Source organism: Diabrotica undecimpunctata, chromosome 5 (assembly GCF_040954645.1).
Source record: "Diabrotica undecimpunctata isolate CICGRU chromosome 5, icDiaUnde3, whole genome shotgun sequence".
Classification (NCBI taxonomy): Eukaryota; Metazoa; Arthropoda; class Insecta; order Coleoptera; family Chrysomelidae; genus Diabrotica; species Diabrotica undecimpunctata.
The window spans coordinates 66,848,866-66,873,395 of record NC_092807.1 but is presented as its reverse complement, the minus strand read 5'-3'; the positions used below and the strand labels follow the sequence as shown (position 1 = coordinate 66,873,395).

General features: G+C 35.0%; 1 protein-coding gene across 2 annotated transcripts in view; it reads right to left on the bottom strand.

Moving 5' to 3' along the window:
- LOC140441362 (rabankyrin-5) overlaps positions 1-24,530 on the bottom strand; it is a 456,167-nt gene that overhangs the window by 27,936 nt on the left and 403,701 nt on the right. For both annotated transcript variants that reach the window (XM_072532038.1, XM_072532039.1), the window contains one exon: positions 359-557. In XM_072532038.1, the coding sequence (XP_072388139.1) occupies positions 359-557 (199 nt within the window). The remainder of the gene's footprint in view (positions 1-358; positions 558-24,530) is intronic.

The following is a 24,530-nucleotide window of genomic DNA, read 5'->3' as shown; positions in this document are numbered from 1 at the left end:
ACCTGTGTTGTTATATGGCACCGACACCTAGACTCTGAAGGCTGATACGATTAACCGCCTAGAAGCTTCGAATACCCAAGATAGCTAAACAGACCAACGAAGCAGTATTAAATAGAGCAAATACCGTTCGTGAATTAGCTAATAGTTCGTGAACTATTAAGATAATAAAGATACCATACCTAGGGAATGTTGAAGCAGATGTCATGGCTAAAGAACATTTGCGATTGGACAGACAGAAATACGCCTTGTCGCCTTCGACTACCTGAAAACCGCAAACATATCGCCAATGTAATTTCCAACATTAGGGGCAACATCTAATATGGCACCAAAAGGAAGAATTAAGTGGAAAATACTATACCTTCAAATTTACTGCCTCGACATCTATATAAGATTCTGTCAGTAGTACTTTAACAACATTTAGATGTCCTTCTCTCATAGCTATGTGAAATGCATTGTCGTTTTCTACATCTGTAGCATCACAATCAGCATTATTTTGTATTAGTGCCAAAACAGCGGAATGATTACCTGCCTCTGCGGCTGCATGTAATGCGGTACGTCTTAAAAACAAAAAAATCACATATAATCATACTGGCGTCCTATATATATATATATATATATATATATATATATATATATATATATATATATATATATAATATATATATATATAATATATATATATATATATAATATATATATATATATATATATATATATAATATATATATATATAATATATATATATATATAATATATATATATATATATATATATATATATATATATATATAAGTATATATACTTTATACATATATTATTGCGGTAATAGGCTAATGATTAGGCACTTAACAAAGGAACTACAACGTTAAAGGGGTTTTATTGTTTCATATGACTAATGGCATCTAAAAATATGAAAATGAAAAACGCGGTGTGCTACCATTTGAAGCTTGCGTTTTTGAGAATGGGATGAATTAATCCCTATGCACTAGGGTGCATTTGGGTGAATTATATGCACTTTTTGTACATATACACCTACAGAAAAGTTGTTCAAAATTAAATTTCTTATCAAAATGTCACCTTTTAAAGTTTCAAAAATAATTTTTTTAAATTTGTTGTACCATATATATATATATATATATATATATATATATATATATATATATATATATATATATATCCAACCAAATCCTCAATGAAGACCATGGCGTCTACGAGATACCTTGTTCCAGTTGCCCACGTACATACATAGGACAGACAAACCGACGAATCTATATTTACGAACATACTATATATATATATATATATATATATATATATATATATATATATATATATATATATATATATATATATATATATATCGAGAAAAGGAGTACGACCGTCAATCCAATAGTGCAACTAAGAAAATCCTAGATGCACTTCCAACGATACATATTGCTGTACAACGATAACTATTGCTGTATCGTTGGAAGTGCATCTAGGATTTTCTTAGTTCTTCATTCTCTTTTTCAATGTTTTTTAGTTATACATTTTTTATATAAAAAACAAAACCACATGTTCTTTTTGCTGTGCTTAGTTTGAACAAATTGTTAACTTATTTAGTTCAATTTATTGTTTATACATCGTAATCGTATAATGTCCATTTACTTAAGTGTCTTTACAACTTTAATATTGTAGCATTTTATTTTGAAGTCCCCTCGTATATATGTTAATTGAAATCCCCTTATATATGCATTATAATAACGAAGAATTTTTTCAATGTTTCTTAGTTCGTATCCTTCAATTTAAAACCCAAATAATCTCTTTCGTTCCTTTTAGGTCGCCGACGTCGATAATAAATAATTTTATTGTTTATTTATGTCACAGGCGCAATTCTTCGATATTTCTTTGTTCAAACCGCCCGATATTGCGTTTTCAAATTAATCTACGTCTTAATTTCCGTTGTGTTTAGTTTATACCCTAAGTGCTTTGTTTGTTCTAACTTATGCGAGCAATTTTTAAAGATAATTTCGTCACTTTCGTTGGAGCCGTGGTGAAGAGCGGCCAACGTCATGTCCAAATTCAATTTGAATTTGTAGTTTTCTGTTTTTGTCCCTTTTCAGGGAAATCTTCGTCTTACGTTATGGAAATCAATTTTAGTAGCAGTTAATCAGAGGCAGAGTCATAAGTTTTGTGCTCAGTGCCGGCTTCGGCCTCAAATGGTCGATCCAATTTGTAGTGTGAGATCCAGTCCCTTTTGTTCGTGTATTCGTGTCCAGGATTCAACTCCATCCACGTCAGATTTTCGTTCCAGATTATGGAAATGGTTTCCCTTTGTTCCAGAGTTTCGTTCTTGCAGTTTCAGTCCAGAGATGTAACAAGTTTTATGTGCGAAATAGTGAAATCCAGGTAACATTTTTTTGTGTAAATTTAAAGTAAAGCAGACATTTTTTAAAAAAAGTAATAATTGCTTTCATACAAAAAAGGATTTGTAATATTTAAAGTAGTAAATTTTACGGTTTGACTTTTAGCTGTCATTTTATTTGTTCAGTTTTGTTTTAAATTTGGTATTAACATATGACAGTTAGCACTATTTTTGACATTTGGTAAATACCGAATCATATTTGAGATTTTGTTTTTGTTTTTTTTTAAAGAAAGTTAATAATTGTCGCCCATTAACAATTGTAAGTTTTGTAGTATCTCCAACTTCTGGAAATTGTAAACAGATGACACATGTAAGTCTTTTTTGTATTTTTGTATTTTGCAGCTATTGTCATTAATATTTTTGTATTGTCTTAATTTTGTAACTGTTTGTGGTGACACAAAAATAAATGTTAAATTTTGTTTCTTAACATTTGTTTATTTTTTTAACTAACCCTTTTTGAGTTTAATTTGAAAAAGATTTTGAATGTTTTGCATTTCTGATAATTATATCTCCAATTACAACTAGCTGGTTGTAATAGGTATAATTAGGCACCTCAAGTGGCGCCCTATATTAAATTTCTTGAGGTGTTTCCTGTTTCGTTTTGTTTTTGTTTGTTCCAAGAGATTTATGACCCTTTATTTCATTTTTCTGTAGTTGCCCCAATCCAAACCCCCTTGTCTTTTACTTATCCACGACCCCAGCTCTCCTACCAAAGCCTGAGTGCCCGTTCGCACAAGTAGCGTTTATTTTGCTTACCCTATCTTCGCCCCAGTAGTTTCTTCCCCTAATTTTCTACCCCTAATAGTAATACCCCTATGGTAGGCAAAATATTATCGTTACAATATCACTGACTGCTACATATATTTTTAAGATAACAAATGTAACAACTTTTCCATGCTTGTGTGGTTTTTTCATATTGTTCTTTTTAGATGAACTGATGATGCTTTCTGATTAAGAAAGCGAAACGTCTTCAATAAATAGATGAAGCAGCCATCAACTTTGTCTTTTTTCTCCACCTTTTGACCGAAAAAACCCACCACTCTTCTGAGTGATCCTTAATTTATATATATATATATATATATATATATATATATATATATATATATAGAGAGAGAGAGAGAGAGAGAGAGAGAGAGAGAGAGAGAGAGAGTTCGGGGTCTCAATCTGCCTACTCCCCCCACTCGTGACGTACCAGTATCTCGTTCTGTATAAATACAAGAACCGTCAAACGGCACTGAGGTCTTTTGACAACATATATGATTTAAGATATTCTATATAACATTACAATGTAAGGATTTATACAATTACTGTACACCTTCCATCGGAAAAAAAATAAAAGCAATGGAAAATCGTTGCACTTCATTTTTCCGTCCGTCTGTTTGGTGTTAAGGTATACAGATAACGACATTGTTTTGTTGACCATAGGAATTAAGATTTATTGCAATCCCATCTCTAGAGTATATTTATTATAATTGAAATTCTTCTTCTTCCAAACTTAAACATAAAAAATACTACCTAATTAAGAACCTACAAACTTCGTAAAATGTACCTAACAAAAAATAAAAATTAGAAAAGCAGATTAATGAATTACGGGCTCAAATATTCCACCTCCTTGTGCTAAACAGTAACCAAATCTGGCATATAGATTTCTCCTCATATTTTGGAGTAGGGCTGGTGTAATGCTTGCAGAGAAATGAAGTATTTTGGACCTTAATTCGACTAGGTTTGTGGCCCTTTCAAACTGATGCCTATAAATGTTTTCTTTGAGAAAACCCCAAAAAAATAAATCATTAGGCGCTGAGTCACAGGATCTAGCTGGCCACTTAATTGTACCACGTGTATTTATCAGTCGATCAGGAAACGTTTGATTGAGGAAGTCAATAGTTGCTTTAGAGTTGTGAGCCGAACACCCATCCTGTTGGAAATAAACCTCCTGAAAATTAACGGGAAGGCATCGAACTGCCGGAACGATCTCATTCTGTAAAAGTTGTAAATATTTGGGCCCGTTTAGGTTTCCATCGATAAAAAATGGACCGACAATATGGTCGCCTAACATCCCAGTCCAAACATTTAACTTTTGCGGATGCTGCGTTCGCACTGCAACACTGAGGTGCTTATTTTTCCGAGAATAATACCTTGCAACGGATGGATTGTGTTTTTTATGTAATGAAAATGAAGATTCGTCAGAAAATAAAATATTTTTAAAAAATGTACATTTTTATTCTGTTTAGCTAACATAAATTCACAAAATTCCACCTGTCTAAAATTATCTTACGGAAACAGTTCTTGTGTTGGTTGTATCTTAAAACAGTGATACCCATTCCTTTTGAGAACTCGCTGGACAGTTCGAGCATTCAAGTTAACTTCCCTAGCAATGTGTACACTATTGCAGGGTTCACTAGCTACCACAAAAGCACAAATATCAATATCCCTGTGTTGACGCTCCTCATCGACAGGTCTAACACGTGGTTCATTACCTTCATGACACTTTTTTCAACTCTTTACACATCCCGAAGTTTGAAAATGTTTAATAGTATTTTTAACTGTTTTAACACTTGGTGGGAGTCTATTTTCGAAGGCAACAATACATAAATCAATTACTTCGCGTATCGAATGACCCTGAAAGTATAATGTTACAAGTTGCACTTTTTCTTGGAAGGTATACAACGTAATAGGCATTTTATTAATTATTTGTTTATTCTTTCAGAATTTCGTTTGAATTTTTAATGTCAATGTGACAATTACGACAATTCGTACCTACTGTGAAATGAATATAGAGGTGGAAACGTGTAACATGTCACAACGATTGCCGTTGTGTTGTATGGTCAATAAAACAATGTCATGATCTGTATATAGTCTGTTTGTCTTAAAAATGAAAAAAAAAATCATATACAATAACTACTAACGCCCTAAATATTAAGTCTATTAAATTCTTTCTATTCTCACTTAATCACTTTACGCTTGGCGCTATTGTTTACCCTGTATTTATTATTTATTTAACCAGTATACAGCTTAACATTGTTCTTATCAATTAATAAGTGTTTATTGTTTTTATTTATAATAATGTTAGGTGCTTTATCTTCGATAACTGTATATGGACCCGAAAACAAAGGATCTAGTTTAGAAGATGACTCTTTCCTAACTAATACCTTGTCTCCTTGTTTATATATTACTGTGCCTGTTTTGGCATCATATTTTCTTTTACTGACTTGTTTTAAACTTGTTAGCGTCTCTCTTGCCTCTTTCAGTATATATTTGGCTATTTCTAGCAATAGTATTGTACCCACGTGCTCCAACTTGTCGGAAATTTTGACAGTTGTATTCTCATATACGCATTTAAATGCTTATGAGTATTCTCTAAAGCTCCAATTGTCTCGTGGTGATATGCTGTGGAGTTTAGTTGCTCTATTTGTAGCAATGCGCATGTTTCCTTAAATTTCTTGCCATAAACTCTGAGCCTTGGTCCGTTACGATCATTCGGAGTACTCCATGGATCTACATTATACTATGTATTTCCAAAAAAATGTACAAGTATATATCGGCTTATCACTGCAAATTAGAAATGAAACCAACATTGCTACCCAAGGAAAATCCGTATCTGTATCTTAAATATTTCTCAAATTCTCTGTTTACATTGTGATGTAAAGGAAAAAATTCCAAATTCCAGTTGTAACTGCGACTTTAAATATAGTTTTATTTATTTGTACGTTTAGTTCTACAATTTTAAAAACTGGTAATGATTCGAGGTCAAATAGCGTGTTTGACAAGAGTTTTGGGTTGTTCCGTGGTGTGGACGGATTAGTGGGGACGCGAGAAGAGGAAGCCGGGAACGAGAGCATTCAGGTCGAATGAATTCAAGTTTTAGGTTTGAAATGGTCGCCACTGAATGCAGACGTGTTTAATTTAGTCGAAAAAAAAACTGCAAATTTGTTAAAAAAAAGCGATTTTTACTCAACGTAATGTGCCTGATTAGATAAGAGTAATCACTGTTTTTTATTTGTAAGCCGTCTCTCATCTGAGAAATTTGTAAAACAACTTTGATGGATAACAACATGTTCCCATTGTGTCCAGTTGTACCTATTCCTGTTTTTTAAGAAGCGGAGCTTCAAATTTTGTGTCCAGTGCCAACTTCAACTTCAAATTTCTATGTCCTAAGAAGCCGTTTTAGAATACAATTCACAGTGTGGGATGCAGTTTTTTGCGTAGCAATAAATCTCCAGTTTGATTCCAGTTGCCAACCTCAGAAATTTAAAGTAAAAGTGCATTTTAGTGAAATCCAGGTAATTTTTTTTGTTTGAACTTTTAAGTAAAGACAGACACTTTTTCATTAATAATTGCTTTCATAAAAATTTAAAAAATTGTAATAATTAAATTTATGTGTTAGGGCGTGGCCTAGCTTGCTGTCATATTATTTGTTTTCAGTTTTAAGATTTAGTTTTGACATATGACAGCTAGCTTTATTATTTTTGACATCTGGTAAATATCTAATCATATTTGAGATTTTGTTTTGGTTTTTTTAGTTGTTGGTTTTAGTTGTTGAGTTTGATTTTGGTTGTTTTGTGTGTTTGTTTTCATACAATTTTTGAAAAATGAAGTCTACCCAAATTAATCATTTGAAATCAGGAGAGTTATCTTATGAGCTTTTCATAAGAGGCCGTGATGTCTCAAATAATATAGTTAATGATAAAAAGAAAGATGTTAAGGGCTTTGTTGGCCAAGGAGGCGACTTCGTCTTCAAGTTTAGTCAATTGGGTTAATAATTTAGTAGATCCTAATAAGGAGTTGAATGAGATCAAGTTAATCATGGAAGATTTATATCGTAGTGCTCAATCAATGAATGCACAATCAACAAAGGCTGATTTTGCTAGATTTGAGACAAGGTCTACACATTTAGATACCAGATTAGAAAATTTCCCTACGAATAATGTTGAGGAGGAAGTAATAAAGTTTGTCAAATAGTGTAAAGAGGATTTGTTGTTGTTGAAGGGTGATGTGTGTGAAGAAAAAGAGGAAATGTATGATGAATTAGCAAAACTATCCACTAGTAGTCCAGTCTCCGCCCCTATAGTTCCTAATTGTACAGTCCCAGCCCCAATAATACAGGTTTCAACTCCTGTTATTATTTCTGAGTTGCATATTAAATTTAATGGTGAAAGTAAAGCTCTTCCCACTTTTTTAGAAAAAATTAGAGATTGTGCTAGGTCTAGGAATATTTCCGAAGATATCCTGTTTCGTTCAGCCATTGAGTCATGCTGCTATTTGGTATAGGAGTGTTAGAGATAAAATTAATAGTTGGGATGAGTTGGCAACTCTACTCAAATCTGCTTTTTTGTTCCCAGATTATAATGATAATCTGTTAGATGAAATTAAAGGTAGGAAGCAGAAAAATAATGAATCAATAACCATATATTCTGCAGTAATGGAAAACCTTTTTAAACGTTTAGAAACATACCCAAGTGAAGCCCAAAAGGTGAAAATAATGAGGAAAAATATTTTAGTGGATTACATTCCACTAATAGTCCTGCAAGATTTTGCTACAGTTGAAATATTAGTAACTACTATAAAACGTTTGGAGAAAAATGTCCTGCCCTTGTTGCAATCTACTAAGGGTCTTATTGGCATTTCACTAGATGATTCAGAAAATCCCAAAGAACAGGTCCATGTGCTTGATAATCAAAATAAGCAACACAGAAGTAAAGTAGTTAGCAAGCATGACAAGGAAAATAATTCTTCTAGGAGACCGAATCCTAAAAATAGGTATGAAAATGATTGACCCAGTTTCTCCAAATAAACCCTGAGCGCCGTTCGCATAAGTTTCGTTTATTTTGCTTGCCCCATCTCTGCCCCAATAATTTCTGTCTCCAATTTTCAACCCCCCCCCGTAGTAATAATACCCTATGTAAGAGGCAAAATATTCGTTACAATCCTAGCTCTAAAACACAGTGGGTTAGAGCAAATGTCGTTATCAGAAAATTTGCAAATGCAAGTGGCGGAGAAAATCCTGTAGCACTGACGTCTAATCGCTTACGTAAACGAATAGCAACAGTAATGAAAATAATTAATTTATCGAAAGAAGAATGCGCTCATTTCGCACAATTTATAGGGCACACCGAAAAAACACACTGCACGAATATTACGAGTAAGTTATACTAATTATTATTGATTTGATATTTTTGTTAGATTTTTGCTACCTACTACTAATTAATACTTAAAAATTTATAATTCAAATAAATAATTTGTGAATAATATCAGATGTTCATTAGAATTTCCATTCAAAGTAAGACATGAAGCAAAATATCGAGGTGCAAAGAAAGCTAACAGCAGAATTTTACACTAATGACAACGACAATAATTCAAGTGACAGTTCGTGCCATATGTGTTTTGTCAGATAACATAGAAATAGTATCAGATTACGTAGTACTCTGAATAGAAATTATAACATCCGATATAAGGTAAACATTTTTATTATTAATAATTTTTTCCTCTAGTCTGAATTATGTCATTGCGAAATTTGTACTGATTTTTTCTTTTTCTTGTTACTTGTTTAGAATTACGTAGGACGCTTACCAAATGACAAAGATGTCAAAAATACTTGTGTTATTTGATAACGGTCAGGACTTTCAATATAAAGAAAAGTCATTGAAAGACATTGATATCGATCCTACCAAGGATTTGGTAGCCACCAAACGATCGACCAGATAATTATGTCAGTGAAGACAGTGAAGCATTGGATAGGGACAATAGCGATAACGAGACAACAACTAAGCAGAACAAATATAAGAAAAAATATTGCAGTTCTTCAGGTATGATTAAAAAGAAGGCGAAGAATAACAAAGTTTGTTGGACAGAAAAAAAGTAAAAAAAAATATAAAAAAAATCACCAAAAAAAGAAAAATACGAAACATTAATTGATGAACAACCCATCCTATTAAAAAATTTAGATTGGGTCAAAGTAAAAACTTTCGTCTATATTAACTATAGAAATTAATATACCAAATACTGAAATCTTAAAAAAAAGGGTCTTCCGTATATAAAGTAAAATCTTTAAGCAGCGAATGACACATCGAGTCAAAATTTTTTATATGAAAGTCAAATAAAGAGAGGTTTTTTAAAAAAGGTAGTTGATACCATTTTAGGAAGATTTTTTTATATGACTTGACTATCACTTTCGTATATTAAAATAAAGACTCGCCTCGATGTACTTTACTCGCTCTTCCATGGTAAAGTTTGTATCTGAAAGACATTGTACAATATTCTTGGCGTTTGCGGCAGATTTGGAGCGAAATAGTGTTCAACTATAAGTATTTAAATAAAAGTATTTTGTAACTGTAATTAAGTAACTACATGTAAATGTATTTAAATACATGTTTTTAAATACGTGAATGTATTTAAAGGCATATCCCAGCTCTTCTTTACAGTAATTCGTGTACTAGAGTTAACTTTTGGAGAGTTTGAATTACTAGGTTAGTTACTTATTCTACATTACTAAATTTTCTATTTTTTACTTCTATAGTAGTTTTTATATTACTAGATTACTATTTATGTGTTATAGTTTTATATTTGTAAACTGTGTTATACTTATTTTCTTTAATGTTTCAATGAAATTGTTAAATTTACATTATGTTATTAATTCTTAGCGCCGGTAGAAAACAGACCATTTATATCAACCTAACGGATAGAAATAAAATAGGTGCTTATGAAAGGTGGATATACGGTGGTCGTATGTTAAGAATATCTTGGGTTAATCGTCGAACTAATATATCGATACTAGAACAACTAAAAGTAAAAGATAGATTGCTTAAAGTAATACAACCGAGATACTTGCAGTATTTTGGACACATTGTTGGAAGAACAGACACGATGGAAAAACTGATAATCGAGGGCAGAGTTAAAGGAAAAATACCTATGGGGAAGATCTCCAAGCCTTTGGGTGGATCAAACAAAAACACTGATTAACCAAGGGTTACATGAAGCCGAACAACTAGCCCAGGACACAGAAGAATGGAAAGAAATTATAAAAAAAAACTATAAAATCCTGATGGTATCACCACATCCCAAAAGGGATTAGGACAGGAGGAGCAAGGGAGCTCAAATATTTATTCACAACATAAAATTTTGTCAGTTCAAAAACGTACGTGTATCAACAACGTACAGAAGTACCAAAAAAACAAAAAAGGACAATGTTAATAAAACATAAAATTGTATGGTACGTTTAGTATAAGAAAAAATCACTGTGTGCTTCATAATTACATCTCTATTAACTGATATTACTATTGAAAACAATATACGCGCGAAAAAAAGTTAAATTTTGTCCTTTTAGACTTTCTAATTTAATTCATGAAAACTTAACACTATTTTATAAATAAATAAAGATATGTCTAGCGAATCATAATTATTGTATATCAGGTCCCGACCCTACCACGCGATTAAATGGTTGCGATGTGGCCACTGCCAAGAGGCGAAGTCAACCGCTGAACATAGCGTATATATCGGAGGCGTCGACTACCTTTGGCTAACTACAGTGTATAAGCGTGTAGATATTTAGATAGATTTAGAGAGGTGGCCTTTTGGCCTATTCTATCCAGATCTATTGTGGTCCTCTGGTCTTAGATAACATTCTACAGCCTGAGCCTTTTTAAAAAGTCTAATAGCTTCGAGACTGTACCTTTCATGTGGCTATTTGCCGGTGGATTTTCTTCTCTTAATGTAAAGAACCGCACATTTGCCAGACTGTCACACTGACATAGAATGTGCTCTGCTGTTTCTTCTACGGGGTGACAGAATCTGCACAGGTCATCATCTGATAATCCCGTCAGCTTCAAGTGTCAATTCAGCTGACAGTGCCCTGTTAGAAGACCTGCTATGGTTTTGACTGTTTTCCTGTCTTTGCTTATTAGGTCTGCCGTAAATTTTGGCGAATGTTTTGTAATGAACTGTTTCGCCTGTCTTTGTCTTGGGGAATTCCTTCATTCCAGAGATTTGTGAGCTACCCACTTCCTTGTAGCCATTCTTGTTACTGTCTTTGCAACGCGGTAGAAGGGTTCCGGTCCGATGAATGGCATTGATGAGCCTTGTTTGGCCATTTCATCTGCTTTTTCATTGCCCTTATGACTCTCGTGCCCCAGTACCTAGGCTACCGTAACCTTTCTACGGTATATTTAGGGCACACACACAATTCCATACTGGCTTAGAATGGACCTCTACAGAATTGAGTGCCTTAAGCGCTGCCTGACTATCTATGAAGATGGCAACTGAACGAAACGTTCTTTCCTGCCTTTCTATTTCTTCCACACAGTGATGGATTGCCGTTATTTCCGCCTGGAAAACTGTCACATCCTTAGATAGACTTACCGGATAATGTATTATTTCATTTGTCCCTAGTATGCCGGCTCTCACATTCTCCGATGTTTTTGAGACATCCGTGTACTAGGTAGCAGCAGCTTGTATGGGTACACCTTCATTCCAGTCTTCCCGGCTTGGTATCTTAATTGTGAACTTATTGTTAAAGCTATATCTCGTAGCTGTTGCATCGATAGGTTGCCCCATCACAATACAGTAAAAACTCTGTTAACCGAAATAATTGGGGGGAGGCCGTTTCGGATAACAAGAATTTCGGTTAAAAATAACATTGTTTTTTGTATTCTTCTTGTATCGAATTACATAGTATTTGTCATACTTGGTCAAAGTTGGTATTAAATACTCTGAGGTGATTTCGTAATGTAATATTTAAAGTAAATACAGAATAAAGTAATAAAATTAAGGAAAATGAACAAGTTTAACATGTTTTTTTTAAGAAATCTTCTATTTTCTTTTGCGTTTTCAAAATAACCTTTGACAACGATGTTTTGCAGCTATATCTCTCCATTGTTTCATTTGCAGAATTTCATTCGATTGTTCGACGTTCGACGAAACGTAAAGCAATCTGAAAAGTACAAAACTTTATGCAATGACAACAAAAGTTAAGAACCTAGTCGTGTCCGTAACTAATTAGGCTTATTAATTATTATTAATTACTAACTAATTACTGTATAAAATTCTTACCTCTAAGGCATTGAAAATCTCGTCGGTGGTCTCGTGCTGTTTGTTGTCTATTGGGTCGTCATCTACGTCGTCTGATACGCTCAGATTGTCTGGATGAAGAACCATATCAATGATGTCCTGGTCGATGAATTCACTTTCTGAGTCATCGGCTGCTAGCCACTCACGTATTTCTTGGTTAATTTCGTCACATACTGGCAAATTTTTTATTAACGGTTCAATTTCTTCTGTGATTTCTTCAACATTTTCCTGCATGGTTCCTGCATTTTTTCAAAGTTGAAGATTTGATCTTGGCCCACGACTCAGCACACCAATGAATAACATGTTTCATTGTTAAAGATTTGAGAATTTCGGGAAGACTTTTGGATTCATTCGTCTCCTGTAATAACGGATGCCTTAAGAATGCTCCTCTATAATGTCTCTTGAATGTCTCTATTACTCTCTGGTTTAACAGCTGAATTAAGCTCGTGACATTCGGTGGCAAAAATCTGACAATTATATCACCATTTTATAGATTTTAAGGGTGAGTTGACCGATTGTCAACAAGCAACAATGCTTTGATGGGAAGATTTTTTGATTTTAAACAGGATGGGGGATAAAAGGATAGGATAAGGATAAAAGGGATAAAAGGGAACTTGGGACGAATTCATTTTCGAGCCATTCTGAAAATAAAGTGGTCGACATCCATGAGCTTTTTTGGCTTCTATAAAAACTGGAAGTGCTTTTTCAGAAATATCTTTTAGAGCTCTTGGTATTTTTGATTTCCCAACACACATAGGCCTCAATCGGTGAGTTCCTGCTGCATTGCTACAACATAGAACGGTTATTCGTTCTTTATTCATTTTTAGGCCCGGTGCACTGTGTTCATGTTTTGATGCAAGTGATTTTTTGGGCAGTATTTTGAAATTTAATCCAGTCTCATCTGCGTTGTAAATTTGATCTTTAGTGTAGTTCGCCAATAACTCATCCATTTCAGTTTTCAAAATCTTTACTGCATCGTGGTCAGCAGATAGCTTTTCTCCACATAAATTAACTTGACGAATAGCGTACCTATTTTTCCATTTGTCTAGCCAACCTGAACTTGCTTTAAATCCTTCACCTTCATCGCCCATTATCTCGGATAACCTTTTTTCCTTCTCTTGAATTATTGGTCCAGATAATGCTATTCCTTTGGATCTTTCCAAAGTGTGAACCACAAATAGACAGCTTCATTTACCTTCTCATTCTCATTTTGACTAAGTTTCATTGTTTTCTTGTTTGGCATTTTCGAAGCATGTTCCTCAAATTTGCTTTTCATTTCAACTCATTCGGAAACTGTAGAAACGCCAACGCCAAGATCTGCTGCAATTGTCCGTAAATCTATCCATTTTGAATCCTTCGGATAGCCTCTAATTTCTGTTCAATCGCAATCACAACACGTTTCCGTTTGTTTGACATTTTCACATAACAGGTGATTTAATGAAATTAAAATATAAAAAAACAAAATAATACACAAAAACAAATACGGCACCAAAGAACAGACGGTCAATAAAAATGAGATACGGTCACCTGCACGAAATGTGTCATCGATAACGAGAAATAAACAAACAACACGGCGATTTGCGCTGTCAAAGCGTTTTTAATATTTTATTTTAACATACATAGTAACTATAACTACAGTAATAAAAAACGTGTGTTGAGTATTTAATTGCATTCTTTAGTTGTGTGAAAGCAATCTTGACGATGTTGACAAATTAATCGAATTGTTTACGTTTTGCGATAAAAATTTACTTTTTATTGACGAAATTATTGAAACTGTCAGCCGTTTCGGTCAAACAATGTTTCGGTTAAAATGTTAAGGTGGGTACACATATGCGAGCCGAACTGTTCGCGAACTGCTCGTGAGCTGTTCGCGAACAGTTCGTTGAAAATATGTTTATGTTCGACTATCCAATACCCTAAGTATCTAATAACAAACTGAGAATTAATTTACCTCGTTATTCTAAATATTTCGGTTTTTGGTTTACATTATCTGTTATTAATTTCTCTCGTTACTTTTGAATAAGCCGCGCTCGTTCAGCAATTTTGTTTAACCTAATGATCTCATCGCACACTTAGCAGAAACAATTTATAGTCTCGAACACCGTAGAAATTTAACTGCGAACATTCTTTGTGTTCGTCCCAAAAACCGACAGGCCGTGGTTCCTGACGAGCAACGAACGAACAGCTCGCAAGCGGTTCGTCCCGTCGACCCGTTGTACAAATAGACGAATATAGCGTTCACAAACGGTTCGCGAACAGTTCTGCTCGCATATGTGTACGCGCCTTTTGGGTTAAGGGAGGTTTTACTGTATCGGCTTTTAACTCCTCGTTTAGTTTTCTGTTGTCAGCACCATGCATCTGGCTTATATGTCGCTGACTATGAATTAATCTGTGCATCACTATTCGCCCTGTATAAAGATATGAAGTGGTGGTAAATTCAGAAGGACTTTCAACGCTGCTGTAGTTGTTTTTATGGTCCCCGTAATACACAGGCATGCTAGCTGTACAAAAAGGGTGTACATATGTAAAATTATGAATATAATTTCTGTGTAAATGAGGACTGTATTACATAGGGCTGGTTCAAATAAATTAGGATATGTGGTAAAAGGATATAGAGATTATAGCAAATTAAGTTTATACAAACTCTTACCAATTTTTCTGCTGCACACACTCGCGGTATTGACAAGCTTACACTCGCGGTTGTTTTTCATACGCGGAATCTGTCCGGGTACCGGTTTCTGAACACGTGTTTCGCGGTACCAACACTGAGATCACGAGATAGAGTACATTTTGCGTCTGTACACGATTTAAAACAGTATTTGCGGTATTTTTCGCGTAACTAAAAGCAGGAGAAAGATAATTAGTTAGCGGCAGTCAACAGTAGAGAGAAACCCTTGTCACCAAACGACAGTCAACAGGGGAGAGAGAGCGTCCGTTCTCATCGATAGACAACAGGCAAGAGAGCCGTACGTCTGTACCAAGCGACAGGTAACAGGCAAGAGAGAGTCTTTCTTGTTTGCTATCTTACAACTATCTGTATTTCTAATGGAGTGGGGTTAAAATGTAAGTAGGAAGGGTTGAAGAATGAGAAATAATTGTAAAATTGTGGTAGAATGGTAGCTAGTAATACAGCGAAAAAATGACATGATTTTTCGCATGTGAAAAAATTGAACATACTGGGGGCGGGCGAGAAGAGTTACGTCACTGGAATATTGTATCAAATAGTTACTTCAAAAACGAGGGTAAACCGGTATACATTAGGGACATGGTTGTAAAAACTAAGATAACTAAGAACTATTTAAAATTTAGAGAAACTATATACATATTTGGCAGAAAGCACCACTATTGGTTAAAGGGTAACCTATCTACTTTCTTTATTGCCCTAAGGTATTCGCCATTAGGTGTGGACACCCTAACAGTTCGAACAAGAGAATCTTTGCCTGGGAGCACTTCGATAATCTTTGCCAGAGGCCAGAGGAGTGGGGGAGTCTCTTCATCTTTAATTAGTACAATATCACCTATGTTTAAAGGGATCAGTAGCGATGTTCCACTTACTCCTACTTTGGGTCATATGAAAAATTCTACCGACCACCTTTTCCAGAAGGTTTGATGAATTTTCGAGATATGCTGAAAGAGAGAAAGACGGTTCTGTGGTATTTCTGAGAGATCTGGTTCTGGTGGACTTGTGAGACTTTTTCCTAAAAGGAAGTGTCCGGGCGTTAAGACTGAGAGATCATTTGGATCATTTGAGTGCTGAGTGATAGGTCTTGAGTTTAAAATGGCTTCGATTTGAAAAATTATTGTATAAAAAACTTCAAAGGTAAAACGAAGATTTCCTATAAGACGATAAAGATGGTATTTGGCACCTTTAATCCCTACCTCATGCAACCCAAATTGAGAAGGGTTACGAGGCACTCCAAATTTAACACGAATAGAGTTTTCAGAGCAGAAATTAGTGATCCTCTGCGAGAAGTTATTACTTTTAAAGAGTTCGTTTAACTCAAGAAGCTGATTGCGGGCACCATAGAAATTAGTAGCATTTTCTGACCATATAATCTCGGGAGCACTCCGCTTAGCAACAAATCTTTTAAGGGGGAGAATAACAGCATCAGCCGTTAAGCCGGTGACAAGTTCGATATGTACACATTTGGTGGTCATACATATGAAGAAGGCTATGTATGCTTTGTATAACGGAGCCTTTCTAAGATGAGAGGATCGGATCATGAAAAAACCTCCGTAATCTACTGAGACCTTTTGGAAAGGTCTTGGCGAAAGAACACGATCGGGATGGAGATCTGCCATAAGTTGTGTTGACTTGGGTGTCATGAAACGGAAACATTTCACACAGTCGTGTATTATCTTCTTTGTTTGTCTTAGTCCAGAGATAGGCCAATATTTCGAATAAAAATTTGACAACGTGGTCAAGCACCTGCATGTCCCAATTTAACATGCATTTGCTTTATCATTAATTTGACAACTGAATGATTAGATGGTAGTAGCAAGGGATGTTTCTGTTCGAAAGAGATAGGTGCAAATTCTAATCTACCACCTACATGAAGAAGTCGAGTTTTTTCAGAGAGGAAGGGGTTTAGTGGCCTGATAGTTTTATCAGAGATTATTTTCCAATGTTTTAACTCATGAAATTCTTTAGGAAAGGCCTGTGATTGTATGTACTTAACAATCACAGTGGTGGAGGAGCTTATTTCACAAACCTGCAGTGGTCCTAATTCTAAAGGTGAATTGGTATGTCTTTTTCTTAGATTTGAGAGAAAACGAAAAATATATGCCAGAGTTCTCTGAATTTTTGAGAATGACGAAAATTTATTAAAAATTGTTTCAAGGGTATCATTCACTTGAGATATGTCAGAGGTTGTGCTTAGAGTGACCTGAGTGTGTCTGAGTTCCAGTAAATCTCCCGTCCAATCTTTTATCCTGAATTGAGAGTAGTCTATTGCACTGGAAACTAAAAAGGGGGGACCTTCGGTCCACAATTTTTTTAAATTTGACTGAGTGATATCTGAGGCTCTAGAGGGCAAATCTGCTACGTTTAAAGAGGAACTTACATGATGAAATAAAAAGGATTTACTTAATTCTTTGATTTGATTAACACGATGAAGTACAAATGGATTCCATGTAAATTTAGTAGTTAAAATCCATGATATAGCGATGAGTCTGCCTGAAAATATGTGAACTTCAGATATTGTGGCGTTTTTTGAAAGAACCTCAAGTACTTTTCTAGTAAGAGTGACACCTAATAAGATACCAGACAATTCTAACCTAGGAATAGTTAGTTTATTTTTTAGTGGAGCTTTTCTAGTTTTCGATGCTATGAGGCGAGACGTGACTGTGTTGTCGCCATACACGACTCGAAGATACACACAAGCAGCATAGATGTCCTGAGAGGCATCGGTGAAACAATGTAATTGCATATCCGATATAGACAATTGAAGTGTCAGGCATCTGGGAAATGTAATTTTAGATATTGATTGGAATGTATCCAATAATGATTTCCAATCTAAGATCAATAGGTCATCCAGTATCTCACTGTCCCAGTCTAAGGGTAATGACCAGAGACGTTGTAAGAACCGTTTAGAGTGTACTATAATGGGTGACAGTAATCCTAAGGGGTCATACATTCGTGAAATATATGACAATACTTTTCTTTTTGTTAGGAGAGGGGCCCCTTCATAAACGGGCGGTTTAAAAGAGAAATTATCTAGATCAGGCGACCAGTTAATACCTAGAACCTTAGTGGAACCGTTAACTAAGTTAAGATTGACTTCTGAAGTGGAGGCTATGTTACATTCTTTTGAAAAAGCACGAGAATTTGAATGTATTTTATGGAGTTGGAAACCGTGAGTGTTCAGAAGCGAGCATAGTTGAGAATAAAGTATGTGTAACCTTTCCAAGTTATTGGCGCTGGTCACGATATTGTCGATATTTGCATAACTTTTTAAAGTATGAGAGGCCACTGAGTGCTTGGTTTGGTTAGCAAAAGTTTGAACCTGAGAGACAGTAAACAACAGAGTAAGGCACGTTACATTGACGTTCACCATATCAGGGGCGGCAAGACAGACTGAGCTGCCAGAAACAGAATATTGTTGAGCACTGCAGGCGCTGTTGTTACTTGGCCCTCTACGAATGGTAGGGTCTTGGTAAAAGAAGAAAAGGCAGGTTCGACTGAATCTAATGAAGTAGATTGTGAGGTGGTATGAGTAAGAATAGTTTGTCTTGAGAGAGCTTTGATGGCAGCTATGTCAGTACGAGGCTGTGAGAGGAGTATTTGATTTTCGTGTATTAGTGGAGGAGGTATGGACTTATTCGGAGAAGAGATGATTTTCAAAAAATCGGCATGTACATCACCTTCTTCACAAGGTGTTGCAATTGATAGTCGACAGATTCTTGTGTTGGAATTTTATTCAAATGTAAGAAAGTGGGAGTAAATATACTCTGAGCTTGAATAGAGAGTTTATTAACCTGTCGTATATTTAGAGCATTTAAAGTTTCAGGTTGAGAGATATCTTGAATTTGTATACGAGTTGGGGGAGGTATATTTGTTAATTCTACTGGCACACCGCAGGAAGGCGGTACTGGAGTTAAGTTTTCAATAACTAATGGAGACAAATTGACAGTTTTTAGAATAGGAGCAGAGACTAAAACATTTTGTGTATGTAGAACTTGACTTGAAACCAAAGTATTGGATTCTTGCAATATTTGTGGGGAAGAAATGTTAAGAAGTATAGGCGATGCAGATATTACAGTTTCAGTAATCGCATTTTGTTCTGGAGTAGTTTGAAAAGTGACTGTTTGTGCTGGTAACACATTTTTTAAGAGAGGCTGGCCTATTACATCTTGAGTACTAATGTTATTAGAAGTGATTTCATAAAACGGCTTTTGAAGCTCTTGCGTCTGAGCTTGAACAATTGCAGAACTAAACGAAGTACTTATAGTTATTTCTTTCATCTGTGTTGGAAAACCAACTAAGTTTTCATTTCAATTAAATATCTATTAGTAAAAAAAGACCAGACGATAGTCAGCGTATTTGACACCTCTTCTGCCCGCACACCTCTCGTCCCTTTGCCCGCTCTAGTGGCATATAAAGCCAGTCTCATTAAGTTTTTCAAGTACACAAGTCGCTAAAGAAGTTGTTCTCTCTCCTCGTCTCTCTCTCTCTCTCTCTCTCTCTCTCTCTCTCTCACCCGTGCCACACAACAAGAGAATATAAGTTAGTTTTAGTTTAGTGTTGTAAGTGTTGAGGTTGTAAATTATTACCATAAAAGATTGTGGAAGCAAATAAACCCATAATAAAAGTGTTGTGTATAATTTTCACCCCCACAAGAAGCACGATAAACGAATCCGCTACCTAATAAATCCTGTAACAAAAACTCGACAGGTCGCCACGAAGGTTTTGGTGCTTTACGGGTACGGTGGAAATAACCCCATCGTTTCCCTTTATGGTCCTTCATCGCTAGATCTCTTGTGCAAGGTGAATTTAAGAAAAAAGAAAAAATTAAAATTCAAGCCAGAAAGCCGGTAACGCCGTATCACCTCTCTCCGTCTCTCTCTATGCAGCACATGGTACATGGTTGGTATACACATCAAGTTTCGTATACACTCTGATTGTCGAATCACCGAGCAATCAACAAGGTATCTACACTCTATTGCTCTCATACACACAAGGTAAGCGGTTCTCTCTCACGATTCACTCTCGACGACACGAACACAGCTACGGAGTCTACAACAAGTGTGAAGTTGTTGACAGTTGTTGTGTTTTGGTGTGTTTTGTTTTGTTTCAAGGATATTAGACACTAGAAATTTTTAATTTTATATATTATTAAATTAAACTCATAAAAGGATTTAAAAACTGATACAAAATAGTAATTTATATGTTATATAATTTGTTATAGTTGTGATCTGTGTGTATATATGGGTTTATATATTATATAAATATATAAATTTTTATATTATACTCTATAATATCTATAAGAACTATATCAATCTCTTTTAAAAATGGCTTTGGACACATTAAAAACTGAAAGAAAAGTATTAAAAGCAGGTATCACTAGAATTTTCAATTGGTTTAACATTAACCAAGACTCAGAACTTGATATTTTGCACTTTGAAAATAGGGAAAGGCGACTGAGGACCTATTTTCAACAGTATGAAGTAATTCAACATCAGATTGAATGCTCTGAAGATGCTGATGTTGAATCTTCAGATAGGGATGATGTAGAATGTAAATATTTTAATGCTCTGGCAGGGATTCAAAGAAAAATTAAAGATATTAATGAAATTGCAACTAATGTAGATTCTCTCAATATTTCAAAAAGTCATGGCTCTAGACATTCAATAAGACTGCCAGAGATAACAATAAAAGTTTTCACAGGTGAATTTTCAGATTGGAACTCTTTTATTCAACTGTTTAGTTCTCTAGTAATTCAAAACCCTGATTTAAATGATTTACAAAGGCTAATATATTTAAAAACTCATGTCAATGGTAAACCTCTGGAATTAATTAAAAGTTTGGAAATTATTGACACTAACTTCCATATTGCTCTAAACACTTTAAAAGAATGTAGTTAGTAATGAGTTAGTAGTTTAATTAAAAAGTTATTGAAAATTCCATCTCTAGTTAAATGCTCACCACAATCACTTAAAAGCTTTTTGACTAATATAAAGCAAACTATGCAGTCTCTCAGTAATATGCAGATTCCAGTTCAGCATTGGGATCTTATTTTAATTGAATTAATTTTAGAAAAGGTAGATTTTAATTCTCATAAGGCATTTCAGTATGAACTTGGTTCCAAGGAAATACCTACATTAGCACAGCTCTTTACATTTTTAGAAAAAAGATGTGAAATCCTTGAGAAACTGCATAGCTCTAATACTCAGACTCAAAAATCTAATTCTAGTAGTCATGCACGTGTCACACATCTCTCTAATATTGAAAATAAAACAAATAATTTAAGATGCTTGTTTTGTTCTCAAAATCATAAAATTTATAATTGTAATGGTTTTAAAAGCTCATCGCTCCAGGAAAAACTGAAGTTTGTAAACACAAGGCGATTGTGTAGAAATTGTTTGGGAACTAGGCACTTTACTGCTGATTGTGGTTCCCAGTCAACTTGTTCTATCTGTCATGGAAGACATCACTCACTCCTTCATAAAGACAATCATGTACAGTACTCAACTGCTACACAAAGATCTCTTCCTCCAGAAGCTCACATCATCAGAAATGATAACAACTCTCTTAACAGAAACAACTCTCAACATACTCGGTCTAATCCTCAAACCTCATTGTCTCATGCTCAAATTCATTGTATTAGCTCTAATAAAGACATTACTAGGCACAATAATCTACATGTCTTTCAACATAATACACCCTTTAATCAACCAGGTACCTCATCTCATGATACTTAACACGCTCAATCGGGTGTTCAAGCTCACTCTCATTCTCACAGCTTTGATTCACAAGATTTAACTCAGTCATTCTCTGCACTCTCGCTCACAAATGAAGTAACTCAGGTCTCTCTTTGTATCAATTCTTTGAATAACACTGAACCTCTAGATGCACTCATTCAAAGATTTTGGGAGGTTGAAGAACTCCCTGAAAGTCCCATGCTGTCAGGATGATGAACTTGCTGAACATATCTTTAAAACTACCACAAAATTATTACCTGAAGGTAGCTTTCAAGTAGATCTGCCACTACGATCTTCAGCAGAGCCTAAAAGACTAGGCAATTCCTTTTATTCTGCAAGACAGAGGTTCTACAATCTAGAAAGGAAACTTGTAAAAGACAACACAGTTTATACACAGTATAAGGACTTCATACAAGAATATCTCTCTCTTGGTCATGCAAAGGTGGTACCCCTCACGCTCACAAACCCAATGTCAGATAATAAATACTTTATCCCACACCATTGTATTATTCGTGAGGAAAAGCTTACAAATAAATTACGTGTTGTGTTTGATTGTTCCATGAAACAAGCTCCGGTGTCTCACTCAATGATATTATGTTGAACGGGTATAAAACTCAACCAGAACTAATTGATACTCTCATAAATTTTAAAACATTTTTATATGTTTTTGCCTCTGATCTCAGGTACATGTACAGGCAAATCCTCATAAACCCCACTCAAAGGTATCTCCTAAACATTCTCTGGCGAAATTCCCCTCAAGATGAGTTGCAATGCATCCAGTCGAATACTGTAACATATGGTACTAACTGTGGCAACTTTCTTAGCTGTAGATGTCTAGTAGAGTTAGCTCGCACTCATCAAGAATCGTATTCTCTTGCAAGTGATGCTATCCTCAATGCATGCTATGTAGATGACATGTTGTATGGTGCTGATGACCCAACAAATCTCTTAAAGGCTTATTTTGAAATCACAGAATTATTGAGCAAGGTAGGAATATCAGTACACAAATGGTGTTCTAACTCTCAAACGTTTTTGGAAAATGTCTCCTCTCGTTCTCATGATTCCAATTATGTTATAGCTGCAGAAAATGGTAATACCAAGGTATTAGGACTCTACTGGAATGCCAATTCAGATGTATTCTCAATTTCTGTACCTCAGTTCTCACAAGAATCACTCATTAAAACCACCTATACTAAAAGAGAAGTTCTTTCGCTGATAGCTCAAATTTTTGACCCTGAAGGTCTCATTGCTCCGGTAGTAATTATTTCAAAATTAATAATGAGAAAAATTTGGCTTGCAAAAATTGATTGGGATGACCATCTTAGCTCTGAAATTTTGAAAGAATGGCTCAAATTCATTCAAGGTCTATCTTGCTTGCAGTCACTTAAAATTTCTAGATGTTTCTTCAAAGATAAAAATGTTAGAAAAATTGAAATTCATGGCTTCTCAGATGCTAACATACATGCACATGCTGCATGTGTATACATTAGTGTTATTTATGACTCCAACACTTTCTCTTGTGCTCTTATCGCCTCTAAAATCAGGGTAGCTCCACTCAAAATTGTCAGCCTTCCCAGACTCGAATTCATGGGTTCACCCAACGAATTGTTAGTACCCTCAAAATCAGAATCCCACAGATTGATTCTATAAATTTGTGAAGTGACTCAGAGATTGTTCTCGCTTAGTTAAAATCACCCCCTTTACGGTGGACTCCCTTTGTTGCCAATAGAGTGGCAACAATACAAAAAAATTCAGAATTTATCTGGAGGTATGTTAAATCCAAAGAAAATCCTGCAGATATTTTGTCTCGAGGTATATCACCGTTAGAACTTCAGAACAGTACACTCTGGTTTAATGGTCCACATTTTCTATCGCAAATTGATTTAGATCTTACCTTCCTCAACTCAAAAAACAAAATTAATCACGTTCCAGAGGAAAGAAAATCTCAGATTGTACATCATGTTCAAGTCTCTCGCTCTTTCCTAGATGAACTCACTCGATCATTCTCTTCATTTACAAATCTACAAAGAGTGATTGCTTATTGCTTAAGATTTGCTCATAACACCAGGAAACCATCAGAAAAATTCTCCAACAATCTTTCTGTAAGTGAACTCAAATCAGCTGAACTCATAATCGCCAAACTCATACAAGATGACTCGTTTTCACAAGAAATTTCTCTTCTCAAAATAAAAGGCCCATTACAAATAAATCCCTTTTGTCCATGAACCCCTTTCTGGATGAACATGAAATGTTGAGAGTTGGTGGAAGGTTAAAATATGCCTCTGTACCATTTGACCAAAAGTATCTTCTCTTGCCTTTTAAGAATCAACTAGTGAAACTCATGCTAAGGAGGGAGCATATTAGATTGTGTCATGCTGGTCCACAATGTACACTCTCCAACTTCAGACTAAAATATTGACTAAAATATATGCTCTGAGGGAGATCAAAAGAATCATTAACAGTTGTAAAATATGCTTCCGTTTTAAGGCTCAAACAGCATCTCAGCTGATGGCAGACTTGCCAAGAGAACGTCTAGTGTGTTCGCAAGCATTTACTCCCGGGCATTGAAGCATTGTTTCAAATAATAAAATAGTTAACGACATAACAAGGAAAACAACAGGAGACAACAACAAGAGCAAAGTTACTA